Source organism: Sarcophilus harrisii, chromosome 3 (assembly GCF_902635505.1).
Source record: "Sarcophilus harrisii chromosome 3, mSarHar1.11, whole genome shotgun sequence".
NCBI lineage: Eukaryota > Metazoa > Chordata > Mammalia > Dasyuromorphia > Dasyuridae > Sarcophilus > Sarcophilus harrisii.
This window is the reverse complement of record NC_045428.1, coordinates 371,009,872-371,028,383: the sequence shown is the minus strand read 5'-3', so window position 1 is coordinate 371,028,383 and position 18,512 is coordinate 371,009,872. Positions and strand designations below refer to the sequence as shown.

Here is an 18,512-nt window from a genome sequence, read left to right as displayed (position 1 = left end):
CACTCTTGACTTTGGTGGAATTTTTAAAATTAGTGTTGTATTCTTGGTGTCCTGGGCCATGGAAATACCTATATGAGAGATCATGGGGAATCAGAGAAAAATGTTTAGACTGCCATCTTGTTGATGACATGACCAGAAGACCCTCAAATTCTCTTGGTGAAGCTAAAAATTTTTTTCTTCATCTAGATTGTAAGCAATTATTTTCTTTAGAAAGCATAAGGATCACAGATTTGGAACTAGAATGGACTTAAGAGGTCATTTTACAGATGAGAGGGAAAAAAGTGAAAATAGCATGTTTCAATCTGCATTCAGTATCTATAGTTCTTTCTCTGGATGCACATGGCAATTGTACACATTCAACACTGTAAGTTCTATATGGACTTTGGCATTAAGCTTGGGAACCAATCTATTTCCTTTCATTTGTTCATTCTCTCTCCCCTCTTCTCTTCTGAAGTTGGAGCCAGGGTAATCACAGTTCCACTGTTTAAGTACTTTCTCCTGCATAAGAACTCTGAGGCAGGTATCGATCACCAACTCCTAATTCCTAGCACACCTTAATAAGGCATTAAAATTTGGCACTAATCTGCTGATAAGACTTTCAGCTACATTTGGCAACCCATAGCTCTTTTTCATGATTTAATCTAGTTCTTCATTTTTGGTCTGGTCTGGGGAAAAGATCATTGAGAGAAATTCCAGCTATTTAAGGAAAGTGGTTTCTGTGAGCGCATTCTATAATGTATGATTTTTGATTATTCACTATTACAGGTTTTTTCCCTAGGATAAAATTCCTTTAACATTTTGCTTATCTGGATCTTAAAAACTGAAGAAGTCTGTCCAGATGTCCATCCCTAAAAGAGCCAAAGGTACTGGAAATTTCAAAAATTATTTGTTTATTTTCTCTGTGTGTCTCTCCTTCCCTCCCTTTCCCTTTATAAATTTTTCTCCTTTTCACAGGCTATACCTAGCACAACAGGGTTAAAAGCTTTCTGAGAAATTTTGAACTGGGACATTTAACAAAAAGGACCAGAAATGATAGGGCTGTGTAGAAATCAGCTCCCTGGCAAATAGCTAAACTTTTTAGACTTAGTTGATGATGTAATTCTGGCTGGAGATCTAATTAACTGTGCTGTATATGTTGTAATATCCCATGTATGACAAGGATTTTTTTTCTTCATTTCAGTTTTTTTCATTATTAGAATATTCTGAAATGATAATCAATCACAATTTCCTCAAATTTTCATGAAGATTTTCTCCCTATTCTTACCAGTCCAGTGCTCAGAATGCAAAGAAAGATTTGCTAGATATGACATAGATATATGGAACAACTAGGGAACTATTACAAAATGACATATTTTTAGATGTAGAAAGTATGAAAGATCACATAAAAATGTGAACTATTACTAAGTGTTGGGGAGAGGAATGAAATGAAATTCAATGTGAATATGTCACTTGAATTTACAGGAAAGTTATGATTTCAAAATCTGTTTGCAATTTAGATCAGAGAAAAAGACCTATTTTTTCCTCCTTGATTATTATTCTCAAGTCTTAGTGGTTTCACAGAACAATATATTAACTGAAACAACATATTAAATATTCCAACATACTGGACAAACTACAAATGGCTGTTTTTGATTATTAATTGATATTTTTGCATTTAGCCCAGTATAAATTTCTATCGCAGATTTTTAGATCAAAAACAAGAAGTACACAAAGCATAGATGAGTTTCATGTGTACCACTAAAAGGAGTACCTAGATAGATGAGATCAGAGATTGATGAACAAAATCATGACAGATTCATGGCAGAAACATGTTTCTTAGACATTAAGAAATGTCTAATTCATCCATTGAAAAGGTATAATTATTATGAAGCAGAATTAATCTTCATATGATTCACCAAAATCTATAGCATTTCTCAAATGATATTCATTTCAAATAAATCTATATCTACAAAATTTGGTTTCTACTGAGCAATAACATTATAAAGATAAACTTCCTCAAAGCTGATATCCTTAATGCTGACCATCCAACTTCACATAAAAAAGCACATTTATATTTATACACAATTTTTTAATACACATTAATTCTCAGAATGCCAGCCATTTCCAAATTATGTGTCATTACAAAAGGAAATTTAGGAAAATGAGCTTTTTTAGTAACCAAGGGGAGCCTATATTCTTCAATATTACACCATATTTGAAATCCCAAGGTTGGCATAAAAATGGATGACACTCCAATATCTTAATCCTTAATTTTAACATTCATTATTGAATAGTTTATAAATTAGTTGCCAAATCTAGAAAATTTGGTTAATTTTATAAAGTTTTTTTCTTTTTGGTTGTTGTTCAATGTACAAATCTGGTCTATCATTATGTGACTTCTTTTTAGCTTACCATCTTCAGGAGCAGTCTTATATTCTTTGTCATCCATAACTTCATAATCAAAACCAAGTAGGTCAATGGGGATAGTATACTTTCTTGCAAAATTTTGTTGTGCTCCAGTTAAGAACGCTTGAGTGAAGAAAAAGCCCGAAAGCCAGAAGACTGGTGGTGTTCCTTCTTCATACCAATGCTACATAAGCACAGTGGGAGAGATAAAAGCTTATCACTGTAAATACGGTCTCTCAACAGTTAAAGAGTTCAAAATCTGCAAATAAAAATGGTCTAATTATGTTTTAGATAAATTATGTGATGAGCTTACACTGTGAGATACTACTTCAAGAAGTGGGGTTGGGGTGAGGTGGAGATACAGAAGGAAAACTTTTCCACTTTTAATTTTGCCAAGGGATAGGTGGCCTAAATGTTAGAGATACAATGTAATTTTGTCCTTTGTAAGAATAGCTTCAACATCCACATTATCTACAAAGATAAAAATGCTAAATGCTCCATCTGTGAAGTCTTTCTCTGGAAATAGATTTTTGCCCAGAACCATTCATACTTCTATACTTTGTACCTCCCTTAAAAAGTCTTAAAAATCATAATGCAAAATGAATGCAAGAATGAATATCCATTTACAAACTCAATTCTTATATTTGCCTTAAAATCTAAAGATATCCATTTGTACCACAAGTTAATGTAGAAATTAGTCTATAATTTATTCATGTTAGCATATTACTAGACTAAATAGTCTACTATATTACAGACATTTTAAAAAAAGAAACAAGCATCAAGACTAGCCAGACAGGTATATCTTTCTATTTCTCTTTCCCTAATGTGCCAAAATTAGATAATCTATAATTATTAAATATTCTCTCTCTCTCAAAATATAATTCAGTTTAGTATACAACAGAAGACCTAGGCAATATGGCAGCCAAAGGACATTCTTTCATAAACTAGAATAATCTTTTTTCTTTTGTAAATACAATGTCTGAGTGATGAGCTATGTACTTAATTAATTACTGAGTTCATATTTTTTTTGTGGATCTCCAATACTAAGTGCACTTAGGGAACTGAATTTGAAAGCTGCAAATTATTTTCCATGTTCTTCCTTTTTCCATCTGTTTTTGCAATAAGCATAAAGCCCAAAGCCACATCAGGGGGATGGCAGAGAGACAGAGTAGAAATGTTTCTTAGTATTGACCCCAAATACATAGCTAAGAAAAGTAGACTTTTATTGTTTCCAAGATAAATTTGGGAAGTATAATTGTTAATACTCCCATAATGATCACTATTCTAAGAATAATAGCACTGGAGTTTAACTTGCTTAGTCAATACTTCTAAGATGACTTGGCATTTAGATCTATAATATCATGAAATCAACCAAATAAGTGATTCTTATGACTTAGTAGACTACTATATAGGAAAAATAAATCATATTACTCATTGAGTAAGGGTCAAAAATTAAAATGCTCAGTGTATATACATTAGGGATCAGAATTCATACTCAATATTCAATGGAAAAGTCAACCTAATTAAAGTTTTTTCTTTATGTCTGCTTGGCTTTACCATTGGATTTGATTAGATTTATCATTACCATTAACATTACCATTAGTAAAGCTGAGTTCACTAAAAATGAACATCTGCCACTTGGAGAAGCCTCCAGAAAGATTCATCCTAAAAAATCAGTTTTGTGGAACTATATAGGCTGACGGGTTGGTGAAATGATTACATAAATTACATCTGAGAATGACTGGTAAGCCGGCTCCAATTGGCACAGTAATGAAAAATAATCATGCCCATCCAAATGGAATAAAATAATAAAAAAGAGCCTTGACTGTAAAGTAGGTATCAGTAGGTTAGTGCTTACCTCTAAGAATTTTAACCTGGCAAGGAAATCATTCACATAGCTGCCCAGTGGTTTGAGGCTTGGGTAAGATTTTCCCATCCACATTCCTGGAATTTTGCCTATCAGAATGCTTTTTGCAACTTCCTCCAGATCTGAAGACATTACAACAAGTCCCTAGAACAAATTTGACATTTGGTTAAAAAAAAAAAAAAACAATTAAAAAAACCAACCACATATCAGGGGCAACTAGTTCTTACTCTCTTCCTTATTATTAAAATGTAGTTGGTTACATTTATCTTTTTCATCAAAAAACCTGCTGTATTGCTATGTGTTTCTCTATTTTACTTCTCTCTAAATCCATTCTTCATCTTCAACGAGACTTTGAGATCTTCTATATCATGTTTCTCTGTTCTCTCAATCCACCACTCCTGCTCTGACCTTATTTTTCCTCCACTTTTGAATCCCTTGTCCCACTGTCAACTTCATGGTTTGCCAATTTTCAATCTTGAATCATGGCCCTATCCACCTTCTCCATAACTATTTCTGTCCTTGTGAATACACAAACATGCCAACTGGATCCACTATAAATTCATGTTCTCCACATGTTTGGTCAGGCATTATTCTTGGTCCTAGGGACACAAAAAATAGTTCTTTCCCTTAAAGGGTTTACATTTTTCTCAGGGAAGGGTAATATGAATATTTACACATAAGAAACATACAAAAGAAAAAAAAATAGAAACTTTTAGCATGGAGTAGGGCCCAAGTCATTAACAGCTAAGAGAATCTGAAGGCTTGTAGCTAAGAAAGCACTTTAGTTGTGCCTTCTTTAGTTGAACCCTTAAGAATTCTGAGAAGAAGAGTTGACCAAGAAGAGTATTTCAAGCCTGGGAGTGGGTTTTAGGTGGGAGATAGGAATAGTCTTTGCAAAAACACAGAAAACAGCAAATAACCCAGAATTATTTATCTAGAATATAGAATATGAGGGGAAATAATCAGTCTGGACAAGTTAGAGCCAGAGTGTGAAGGAATTTAAATGTCCAACAGAATAATCTATATTTTATCTTAGAAGCAATAGAAAATAACTGAAGCTTCCTGAGCAGGGAAGCAACATAATCCAGACTGCTCTTTAAGAATATCATTTCAGCAGCTGTGTGGAGGATGGAACAGAGAAGGGAGAGATCAGTTAGGAAATGCTTGCAACAGTCTAGGTGAGAAATGAAAAGGGAATAAAATAGGGTGGTTGTAGAATGAGTAGGAAGAAGTAGATGGATAAGAAAGAGAGGACAGATGTAAATTGAAAGAATGCTGATACTTTCAACAGAAATAAGTAACTATAAAGAAGGGTGGATATAGGAGAAAAGATAATGAGCTCAGTTTTGGACATTTTTAGGTTTAGATGCTTGTGGGATTTTGAGAAAGAGATGTCTAGCAAACAATTAGAGATGTGACACTGGAGCTCAGAAAAGAGCTTCTCTCACACTTTATCGTTGCTATTCCAGAATCTCTCTTAAAGTCCTTCTACTTTTGCTACACCCATAATCTCACATATTCTATATTCTTAAGGCTACTCATCAACCATTACTTTTCCCCTTTTCTCTATTTGTTGTTGGGCTGCTTAAATTATGACTGCCATGACTTATTTCTGTGTCAGGTTTGACTCTTTTTTATGTTAGTCTAGTAAATAATCAATTTCTTGTTCTCTTAAACTGCATATTTTATTATTTAGAACATCATTTTTTTTCCAGCAAATTAGCAATTTTGCTGTCATATATTTGGGCAAAATAAGTTCTGAGTTTCCTTCATTTTATCTTCAATTGTTATGCATCCTCTTTTATTTTTGATTCCAACAATTTGTTTTTCCTCTTTTTGAAAAAAAAATAGACTAGCTGTTTATTTTTTTTTTAGGCTATTGTTGTTCAAACCAGCTCCTAGTTTTATTTATAAATTCAGTGATTATATTTAACATGTATTGGTCAACCTGGCATCTGGGGGAGGAAATAGGGGAAAGGAGGAGAAAAATTGGAACAAAAGGTCTTGCAATTGTCAATGCTGAAAAATTACCCATGCATATATCTTGTAAATAAAAAGCTAAAAAACAATAAAAAATAAATAAATTCAGTGATTTTTTTCCCCTTGTTTTTCAGAATTTCTAATTTGGTGATGGAAACTTTAAAATGCATGTAAATGTCCTTTCTTTTTTACTTGATTAGAGTAGAATTATGCAATTTCCTCTAATTTTTTATGTTTTATGTCACCTCCCATAGACTATGCTCTTCACTCATTTCTACCTCTTGGTACTTCATTTGAAGCTCAACTCAAATGTTGCATCTTAGAAGAGGTCTTTTTTGATTCCTTTAGTCATTATTGCACCACCCCCTCATACTGAAATTATTGCGTATTCATTTTTGTTTTGCATGTATCTTTATCTCTCTGTTTAAATGTTGTAACCCTCCCCTAAGAAGAATGCAAATTCCTTAAGAAAAAAGAACTTTTATTTTTCTCTATATTCCTAGATCCTACATTGGGGATGTCATCTCATTATTGTAAATTTTCCTTGATGAAATTATCTATAATTGCTATAATTTGTTTTTTGATGCACCAATGTTTTTTTTTAATTAGTCACTTCCAATTAATTTTAATTCTTTTTTCAAAGGTCTTTGATTGAATATACATTTTGTTGCTTCATTGACAAAAAAAGATTCTCCTAAATTTTTTTCTTGGAAAAACAGATCTTGTGTTTTCTCCTTTGTCCCTAAACTAGCAAGGATGCTGAGTGACCATGTAATCACTTATGTAGAATCTTTTGTTGCCAAATATGAGAATTTTATCTAATTACTGTTAAATTCCTAGGCATATGGACCTCTGAATCAGCAGCAGCACTGGTGACTTCTAGACCTCTCAGCCCAGAGACACCAAGCACGACTTGCAAGGTCAGCAGAAAAGATTTGCTAGTAGGATGAGAGGATTTTGGGAAACCAGCAAACTAAGAGTGGGCATGGGTTGCGATGATGGTGGCAGCTCCCAGAGACCTTAGATCAGCAGTGAGAAGGTCTCTGTTGCCTTTGTACAACAGATATTATAGCCAAAGTGAGAATACTCCTAATAGTTCCAGGGCAGAAAAAAGTGCTTGTGGTCAGGTCCCTAGAAGGATTTCTGAAAACAGCTACACAGAACCTTGAAGCTTGAGACAGTGCATCCTCTACCTTGGCAATAAAGCTCTACTTTAACAAAGAGTTTAAAGCTGAGTAATAGCCTGGGGAAATGAGCAGGCGCCAAAAAATATTCTGACCATAAAAAGTTACTATGTTGACAAGGAAGATAAAAACCATACACTCAGAAGAAGATAATGAAGTCAAAGCTCCTATATCCAAAGTCTCCAAGAAAAAAAGGAATTGATTTCAGCCTATGGAAAAACTCAAAAGCAATTCTGAAAATCAAGTAAGAGATAGAGAAAAAATTCAGAAGAAAATTGAGTGTGGTGCAAAAGGAAATACAAAAAGCTAATGTCTTAAAAAGTAAAATTGGCCAAATGATAAAAGAGTGCAAAAACTCACTGAGGAAAATAATTCCTCCTAATTAGAATTGAGCAAATGGAAATTAATGACTTTATGGGAAATCAAGACACAATAAAACAAAACCCAAGAAGGAAAAAATAGGGGGGGGGGAAGTAAAATATCTCATTGTAAAAATAACTGACCTAGAAAATAGATTCAGGAGAGACAATTTAAAAATGATTGGTCAACCTAAAAGCCATGATCAAAAAAAAAACTCTAACATCAACTTTCAAGAAATTATCAAGGAAAACTGTTCTGATATTCTAGAACCAGAGGATAAAATAGAAATTGAAAGAATGCACTAATCACCTCTTGGAAGAGATCCAAAAATGAAATAATTCAATTAAAGTGGAATCTAATTCAGGATAGCACAAGTTTTAATAGCTTCTACATTAAAGGACCGGAGGGCTTATAATATGATAGTCTGAAGAACAATGGAGCCTAAGATTACAACCAAAAAAATCACCTGCCCAGCAAAACTGAGTATAATCTTTTAGAGAAAAAAGGTGGAAATTTAGTGAAATATAGGACTTTTAGGTATTTATAATTAAAAAGATCAGAACTGAACAGAACATTTGATTTTCAAATAACTTAGCACAGGTATTCCCCATGACTGGAAAAGCTTAAGGAGCTAATCACGAGAGGGCTATCATAAGGAACTTAAGTTTATCTGTTTACATTCCTACATAGGAGGGTGATGCTTGTAACTCAGAACTTTTTCATTATTATGGCAGTGAAGGTGTATAGATAGACAGAAGGTATGGGTGTGAGTTTTTTTTTTTTTTTTTTGTGTGTGTGAAGATTTCTGTTTTCTTTCACAACATGACTTTTATGGAAATGTTTTGCATAACTTCACACATGTTATGTTTAAAGGGGAATGTTTAATGGATGGAATCATTCCATTATATTATGAAGGCTCATGACATTGCTTAGCCATTCAAGCAGTAGGCTTGAGCAGCAAAACTAGTAACTAAGTTTACCCTAAAATAACGATCCATAGTGGGGTTGAATACTAATCTTCAAAACATGGTGAAAATCCATTATAAATACTTTCTAAGATCCCTCCTAACTTTAATGATCTATTATTTCTACCAACTGGGTAAAAGCAAACATGTTCCAACATGTTTCTTATTTGGTATGACTGGGTAGTTCATATGAACTAAACTATTGTGTACAGTTTGATAAATGTGTTATTATTCTACTTCTTTTAGTAATGAAGAAAATGAGGCTTCTAGGAGATTGTGGGATTTATTCAAAGTCATAAATGTTAGTCTTAGAGACAATATAGAAATAAAATATCTAGTCTAATTTTATCAGATTATACATCAGTAATCAAAAGAAAAAAAAGATGTCATAATATAGCAAAAATGAAAAAGTAGATTAGGAAACAGTGGTGGGTTGAAAAAAAAATTAGAACCATCTCATAGTCTGCTGTCTTCCCAGAGATATGCTTATTTGGAACTAGAAACATCTCACTAAGTTTTGAGACTACATTACCTTGAATAATTTACTCTGCCTGCCCTTTCTTTGATTTCCTTTTAGTTTGGGTTTTAGGTTTGGGCATGTGAATGAAGGAAACAATCATACAAAAAAACCCCAAAAACCTACCTTTTTTTTTTTTCTTGTGCATGAGTCACACAGAATAGTTTGTAATCTAATGTCCTATTTGGAGTGAGTTCACTACAACATTGAGAAGATCACTTCATTTCTCCTTTTTCCTAGACTTAGCACAGGTATTCCCCATGACTGGAATGTACTCTTTCCTCACCTTTGCTTTGTAGAATCTCTTAGCTTCCTTTAAAGTTCAGCTCCTGCAAGAGTTGTTTCCTGACCCTCTTAGTTGGTAGAGATCCTAACTTACTTTATATATATTTTGTATTTGGTTACATGTGCACATGTTTTCCTCAAAGAATGTAAGGTTCTTCACTGAAGTCAGAGACTGCTTTGATTTTGAATTTTTATCTTTTGACCTTAGTACTATGACTTAATAAATGCTCGTTGATCAAAGAGGCAAAATTAAACAGAATGCATCTTGTACGTTCTGAGGCAGGATATAAATTGAAGGTCTTCCTGACACCAGGCTCATCTGTCTCTTCATGACATCCTTGAAGAATATAAAGGAAATCATGGTAGGGGAAATAACCAAAGCAACATTATTCTTGCTTTTAAACCAATAAATGATACCAATGGAGAGAGGAGAGAGAAAGAAGAGAAAGTGTTTATTCAGGATAATAAGAATATGAAAGAATGTGAAAAGAAAAGAGCAAAGTTAAAGAGAGTGTGGCTGTGGGAATACAGTCTCATACTAGTCCTATGTTGAATAGCAGGAGGTAGAACAGTTGAGGTTTTGTAAAACTTACATAACTTATATAGTCAGCTCTCCTGAGTTTCAGCCCTGTGTCATAAGATCATAGATTCAGAAAATCAGTAACTTTCTAAACATTTCCCACAGGGTTTTCCAAAGCCATATCAAATACCATTTAAAATAGATCTTACTATCTTTCCTTTAAAATTCACCTCTATTTCTAACTTCCGTATTTTTGTTAAGGGAACTACCATTCTTTAACCCTCAAGATCTACTATGCTACAGTTGACCTTGGAGAGTCATTCCTCCTCACCTTCCACAGTCAAACAATTGGCAAAGTCTTACGGATTTTTACCTCTGTAACACTTCACCCATCCTCCCCTTTCTTTCTACTCATTTAGCTACCATTCTAGTCTTTCTAGTAAATCAAAAGATATTCTACCCATTCACATAGGTCCTTGATCACCTCTTACACAGACTTTCTACTTCACAGGATCATTGTGAAACCCAAAGAAGATCTATATGTACAGAGTTTTATAAGCCTTAAAGGGATGCATAACTATTGTTTTTCTTGTTGCAGTTTATAAACTATAAATCAATTAAGCTCTTTTCCTTTTAGTTCTAGATAGTAGCAATTTCTTTACATTTTAGTTTTACTAATTTGTTTCATATTAAATATATATTTTTCAATTTTCAAATATGCATTTTCTTTCCTTCTCATCTTTGACCCATCACATGCAACTAAGAAAGGAAAAACAACCCCAAAATCTTTATAACTAAGCTTATAGAGTTGAACACAAAACAAATTTCCATCTTGGCCACAATATCCAAAAATGGATTTCTCATCCCACATCCTGAAATTGTCTTGAATTTTTCTTTACAATGGTTACTTAAAATTAATTATTTTAATGAAAATCAGTCCATTAGGAACTATACCCCATAATTTGCCAAGCATTACATCTTGGTTGTACCACTTGCGTGACCTAAGATAAGTCACTTAACGAAGTTGGGCTTAATTTTCATCATCTGTTAAATGAGGGGCTTAAAGCCCCTAGATGGCCTCTTAAAGTCCCTTCTAGCTTCAAATATATGAAGCAATGACTTCATGAAATTTGAAAAAAACAAACAAAATGCTATTCTGTAGGAAGCTTATGAAGCACTAAGTTATAATGTGAAGAGATTAGCATGTTTAAATCAGTTTATATGTTAATAATATTCTGAGGGAAGGAAGGAGGGGAAAGAACTTGCAAAGCAATTTAAGGATGATGTGACTTAAAATTTAGATTTTATTTCCTTCCAAGTTTAAGTTTGGCCATTAATCATTTTTAATCCAAGGGGGAAAGGATTAATCACTTTCTCTAACCCTAGCCCACCACTCTGTTTTCTGCTTAAAAAGCTGTGGACATGCCAAAACCTCCAACAAATAAATATGTTCACTATATGTTTGTGTATTGTGTTGACTATATGTTAGTTACACTAATTCACTGCTGGGCTCTCTTAGCATGAACATCCACGTAAATCCTAGTCATCTTAACAGAAAGGGAGCAGGTAGACCAAAGGTGGAAATAGAAATGACTGACTTTCTTCAACTTTCAGATTAAATGTCATCTCCCATATATGACTTTTCCTGGTTCTTCTAGCTTCTAGTGATTTCCTTAGTCCCAAATAATATTCTATTTACCTTGTATATATTTCATATATACTTTTGCAAGATGCCTGATAGAATTGTAGGGTCTCTTTCATTTTTACCTTTTAGATGTCCAGTAGTTGATTAAATAAATAAATATTTTCATAGGGACATGGTTCGGATTATTTTTCAGGTTTTAAAACAAGGTAAAACCCAGTGACTGACTTTTGGGAAGGAATAATATCTTACCTTAATAGCTTTCTGGATGTTAATACATGATTCTCTTATGGTATGTAGTAATTTGTTAAACCGTCCCATTTCTTGGACAAGCACAGTGTTCATACTTTGTGTGTAAGTTGTTGGATATTTCCTCATCGCAGCTTCAATGTCATAGTTTGAGGGAAGTTTGCCCAAAATATCACCAGCCACTTCATTTACTACTTCATCTGATGATTTTGCACCAGCACCTGAAGCACGAGACTATAAACAACAGGCAAAAATATATCAATCTGGCATCATAGTGAGAGTCCAAAAATATGTGAATCAAAATAGTTTCAAGGAAAATGGTTTCCATAGTTTGCATGTGAAACATCTATGCTTTCTTCCCATCATATTCCTCCAAATGATTACTTTAGATAGGCTCTATGGCAGACAAATTTAATTTTGAACAACTTGAAGAAAAGGAGAGAAAGACTTAGCCAATGATTCAGAGTCAAGAGTCAGATCAGCTCAAAATAATATCAGAAGAAGTACAAAAAGTAAAGGAAAATAATAATAAAACCCTGGAATGCTGATTAAGTCGATGACTAAAGATGAAATCAGATGACTTGTGGTGAAACATGTCTCCATCATCCTGGTAGAGAGGTAGTAGACTACATGTGCAGAATATTGTCAGACATAGACAATGTATTTATTTATTTAACTTAACTATACTTTTGTTACAAGAGAGGGTTTGAGTGGTTGGGGAAACCTAGTGATGTGTCATTGGTGGTTGATGATATTGTTGGGGTTTTTTTCCCCCTACGAGCATTAATTAACACCAAAGGAGCAATGGAGAAAGAAGTAGAGGATAGAGCCAACATGTGAAGTGAAGCAAGAGACAAGGTTACTCAGGTATGGGGATAGAACATAAAACATATAAAGACTGAAAGACTTCACATAAAGGAGACTGAATTTAATCTGAAAATACCATTAGCGAGGTTTATTTACTAAGAAAGATATTGTGAAGCTTACTGGATATCAAATGAATTAGGTGGATAATAAAGAGAAGTTTTTTTTTCCCCTTCTTCAACTGATAATGGGCACTCTGGGAGTGGAAAAGAAGTAGACTTGTGTGATTGTATTATCAGCAATAATGTAGCAACTCCTTTTAGCACTAGTTAGTTATATGAAATATAATCCTATTTAGCAATTTAGAATCTCTTAAATTATTTGAGTTCCAGATGTTTGGTTTCATCAGTCTAAATCCACTAAAAAAAACTTCCTTCAGAAATGCAGATCAGCAACTGTTTTGCAATTGATAAATTTAGTTGTCTGGGAGCACTTACCCAGTCAAAAAGTCCATATATGAAGGTGACAGAACCTTAACTCAAGTTATCCTAAACTCTAAAGTCCTTCAATGTAAGTGTTAAAATGCAAACCAAAAAAGTGTTCAAAGAAGTATATGTTCTTATCATATTTTATCCATCCAAGGAAACTGATTTTCTTTCTTGTCTGACTTTACAATTTATGATCTTTATGTCTGTTTATAATATCTAAAGAGCTGAAAAGAACCTCATCAATTCTAACCTCTTTCCTAATGAATGCTATTAGTAACATTCCTATCCAGTGCTGTTAGAATCTCTATTCAAACAACTTGAGAAATAGAGAAATGTTGATTTACATTCAGTCTCCATAATTCTTTTTATGGATGCTGATGGTATTTTCTATTCCAAGTTTATTGGGATTGCCTTAGATCACTGAACTGCTGAGAAGAACTAAGCCTTTCACAGTTGATCATCGCACATTCTTGCTGTTATTGTATACAATGTATTCCTGGTTCTGCTTGTTTTGCTCAGCATTAGTTAGTGTAAATCTTTCTAGGGCATCTTCTTAGCTATGTTTTTACTTAGCTGTAAGCTACTGAATGGATATTGCCTCAGACAAACCGAAACCTAGGAAAAATGTTAGCTTAAAAAAGGCCAAAGTCTCTCACTGCATCCACGGCCATTGCTACCCATCCCCATGTTTTGTATCTAGATTCTGAAGGAGAGGGTAAAACTCTGCCTCACTTAAATTCAATTCACTTTTAAGTCAAGCCATTACCCTGATACCAATGTCCTCTGACAACAGAGATCCATCACTGACAACAACATGATCTCTGGGCAAATCACACTCTCTCCCAGGCTCAGAGTCTTTCTCTGAAAAATAAGGATAACAATAGTACCTACCCTCAAAGGGTTGTTGTGAGGATCAAAAGAATAATAGGCACAGATCTGAAAACCTTAGAATGCTGTATAAATGTTATGGCTGTCTAGCTTTTTCACCTGGACCAAGCTTGTTAATACCTATTGTAAAATTCAGTAACTAGAATTGAACACTATTCTTCAAATGTTTCCTGACCAAAGCAAAGTATATTATTGCTAACCATACTATGGGCAGTAAAACTCTATTAATTCAGATTAGTGAAAATATCAAACATTGTTGAGTATTGCTTTTACTTAGAAATCCTTCTTTGATCTTGAAATAAAGAATCCTCCATAAATATAGAATGCCATACATGGGATTATGATTCTCTGTCACATAATTCTTTTAAAAACATTGGCCTTGCTCTTATTTTAAAAATGCTATGGAAGACTATGATATCTTCATAGATACTGTCAAGGAGACAATAATACAATATATAGTTAATGCAAAATAAACTATAACAATCAATTACAGTATAAAATAATGTTTTCAAGACAAAAACTTTTGTCTTTTTTTTTGTATGTATAGAGTTTGAGGAATATGAACAGAAAAAATATATCAGTGTCTCCACCATAATATAAGAAAAAGGGTATAGTCAATAAAAAATTTAAGCTATACTCTTTTCAGAAAATCATCCTGCACTCTCTCAGTCACACCTACATACCTACAGTATAGTATACAGTTCCAGGTGCCACAGTTTAAGAAGAACATTAATAAGTTATAATATTCCAGAGAAGAATAATCATGGAGAAAGGTCTGAGTGCATGTCACTTGAAGAGCAAAGAAGTAAGTATGTATTTTAAAGAAGAAAAAATTTATGGGGAGGCATGTATGATAGCAATACTCCACTATTTGAAAGATAGATGCCTTGTAGAAAAGGGAATAGATTTTGTTTAATACTAGTTTTATTTAGCTTTTTCTTTACTGAATCACTATAGAAATAAAGGTAAGTTAGATTTGTTTTTAAAGAATCATCTGTATACTTAACTTTTTCATTATTTTTAGAATAGCTTCTCTTTTGTAAGTTTTCAAAGAAACAAATTATCTCGTTTTGAATTGTAACAAGACTAGCCCCCAGAACTAGAATCAACCCTAGAACCAGTATTAACAAGTAAAAGTTAAAAAGCTGCAAATTTAGATTGTTCAAATCAAGAAATTTTCCTAATTAGACTTACATCAAATAGCCAAGGGCTTAGAGAATGAGTGAAAATAGAAACAAAATTCACCTTAAAAGAAGAAAAGGTCAAAGACATTAAGGGGAAAAAATTTAAGTAGTCATGGAAAGGACCCAACATTACAAGATCTCAAACTATACTTAGAATGGCAATAATAAAATTTTGATGCTAATTAAAAAATAGAAAAGATGATCAATGGAAGAGATTATTTTATCACGATCAAGAACTAATCAAACAAATTAGTCCAGTAGTTGATAAACCCAAAAACCATAAGTACTGTGGTAAAGATTCCTTATTTGACAAGAATTTCTGTGAAAACTGCTGTGAAAATAGCATGGCAGAAATTTGGTTTAGATTAATACCTTATCCCATATTTTACAATAAGTACAAAATGAATATTCATTTTGTAAATCAACATTTCTCTATTTCTCAAGTTGTTTGAATAGAGATTCTAACAGCACTGGATAGGAATGTTACTAATAATACAATAAAAAAAAGTTTATATAATAAAAAAAAAGTAAGAGGAAGGAAGGATATACTTTGCACTACTATGGCTAGGAGAATATGAATTCTTAACTAGATGAGAAGTAGAATGATTATGGGAGATAAAATAGATAATTTTGTTTACAAAAAAATGAAAACCAATGCCCCTCATGTTAGCAGAGATAGTTAGTTGGGGGGAAAAAAACTTTGCAGCACATACATTGTAGATTTACTGAAAATTGATATTAATGGTTTTCCTACAACTCTTCCAGCATTTGCTACTTTTACCCTTTGTCATCTTTGCCAGTTTGAAAGGAATCACACAATTTCAGGACACCTCTATGTATTTATTGTCTGTTCTCTTAATATGAAACAAATGTGTACCATTTTGGCTATGTGGAGTTACATGACGGAAAGTATTTGTAAAGATATTAAAATAACTACTAAATTCTCTTCTGTAAGAGCTTTGATCTAGGAAACTCTCACATATCTGGTTTTAAGATTTAAAAATAATAAGAGTATTTACATTTCAAATGTGTATTTTACCAGCACAAATTCCCTCTGCCCCAAATCTGCTCTCAATTATAAGACACGTAGTTGGAATAATATGAATTTTGGAATTACAATATCTGCCAGGGCCTGATATTGAGAAATGAGGTCAATAGGATGTTATTTGGTTGTTATTAAGTCATAAACATTCAAGAAATTATTTATTAGTTTTTTCTTATCTTTTCCAAACTAATTTGGAATTCCATTTGAAAACCTCTATAGACAGGTTTTTCTTTACTAAATCACCACAGAAATAAGGGTTAAGTTAAATCTGTTTTTAAGGAATCATATGTATATTTAACCTTTTCGTGGTTTTTAGAGTAGCTTCTCTTTTGTAAGTTTTCAAAGAAATAAATTATTTAGTTTTGAATTGTAATAAGACTAGCCCACAGAAACAGAATCAACCAGTGAGACTCACAGAAAGGCAAATTTTTGCATTTCAGTTAAGAATAACCTTGCTAATAAGTGGAATTATAAAAATAATATGGGATGATTTAAGAGATTGTGGGTTCTCCCTTACTAGAGTTCTTCAAGGCCAGATGATCACTTGTTTGGGATAAAATTGGTGATGTGTTGTGTGTGTGTGTGTGTGTTTGGTGGGGGGAGATGGGATTGTTTTTTATCAATTCTCTTTAAAAAGAGAAAATATTGCTGCCAGTCCAATAAGCTCTCTCCTTCCCCTGAACCTGAATTCCCCCTTGCAATAAACATATACAATAAAGCAACACATCAGGCATATCTGACAATGGATGCCTCTTTCCACAACTCTAGATAAACATATCTTTGCTGAGAGACAAGAGGTAGACTTCCCCATAAAAGGGAATCATTGATCACATTTGAATTATACAAGATGTCCTTAAGGTCCCAATGAGATATACAAAAATTAAATATCTCTAAAAGTAGTCCTTATATTTCTATTTCATTTTAAGGCCATGCAAAATTTACAGGCATACTGGAATTTTATCAGGATGAGTTTCTATCATTTCATCACAACTTATGACTTCTTCCTGACTTCAAGTTCAGGCTGCTACAAATATAATGTAAAATTGTTGCTGTTGTTTTTCTTCTCCTTACTCTGGATTATCTATATGCTCCCAATTATGGCAATTCCAATATAGAACTATTGAACTATTGCTGATCTGACTTTGAGGCTAATAAGAGAGGCTGTTTAATTAAACTCTGAAGGCTGCCCCTTGTGCATTTCATCTTGTTTGTTTGGTTCTGAGTCATTTTCTACTGGAATGAGCCTACTGTTTTATGTGTTTTATAATGTGGTAATGTGGTATATATTATCAAGTTTAAAAAAAGCTAAAAGATATTCTATATATATATGTATATATAAACATATATACATATATATATAAATCTAAAAGATAAAAGATATAAAAGATATTCTGTGCCAGAATCCTGGAAATTACACATACCTTATTATCCAAAGACCATTTTGCTAGTGCACACACATAAGTGCTTGTTTTTTAATATCTATTTATTCATTACTGTTGTATATGTGGCAAATGAGTTGAAAAAATGTCTTTTAAGTAGTGCTTTGCTAGAAAGAACCATAGTACTAATAGGAACAACTTTCTCTATCCCTATGTCTTCTCATGGTGACTCCTGAATGAAATTACTTTAGGTTTCTCACCTTTTTTTTTTTTTTTTTTTTTGAGCTTCCTCTCCCTCACAATACAACTTACAAGTAGAATGCACAAAAAATAAAATGAACTAATCTGAAAAGCTCATTTAGTTGAATACCTTTGCTACTCTTCTACAATTGATTACAATTCCACTTAATTATGTAAACTCATGCTGCATGAGCTAATTAGCTTCCACAAAATTAAATATCAATTAAGCATTGCCTATGACAGTAACTGTGAATCCTAACAGCAGATTTTATATGCACTGAATACAGTATAAAATAAAAGGATCCATCAACAACACTGGTACTCACTATATAGGAAGCATCTTTCGTGTGCCTTATTACAGATTTGTTTTTGATCACTTACCAGTGTAAGAAGAATATTATCGAATAGCAGTTGAGTTTCAGACTGATCTTTAGTGATATCAGCATTAGCATTCATGCCAAAGATCTCTGGGTCAGGATTCAAAGGCAATTGCTTAGTGTAGTCAATGTAGCTATTATACTGAAAAAAGA

General features: G+C 33.0%; 1 protein-coding gene across 1 annotated transcript in view; it reads right to left on the bottom strand.

Moving 5' to 3' along the window:
• The window catches only part of DNAH7 (dynein axonemal heavy chain 7), a 280,267-nt gene that overhangs the window by 22,436 nt on the left and 239,319 nt on the right, over positions 1-18,512 (bottom strand). Inside the window, exons 59-62 of the mRNA XM_031960292.1 lie at positions 18,364-18,501; positions 11,958-12,188; positions 4,244-4,396; positions 2,392-2,569 (exon numbers count right to left, since the gene is read on the bottom strand). Coding sequence (XP_031816152.1) covers positions 2,392-2,569; positions 4,244-4,396; positions 11,958-12,188; positions 18,364-18,501 — 700 coding nt within the window. The remainder of the gene's footprint in view (positions 1-2,391; positions 2,570-4,243; positions 4,397-11,957; positions 12,189-18,363; positions 18,502-18,512) is intronic.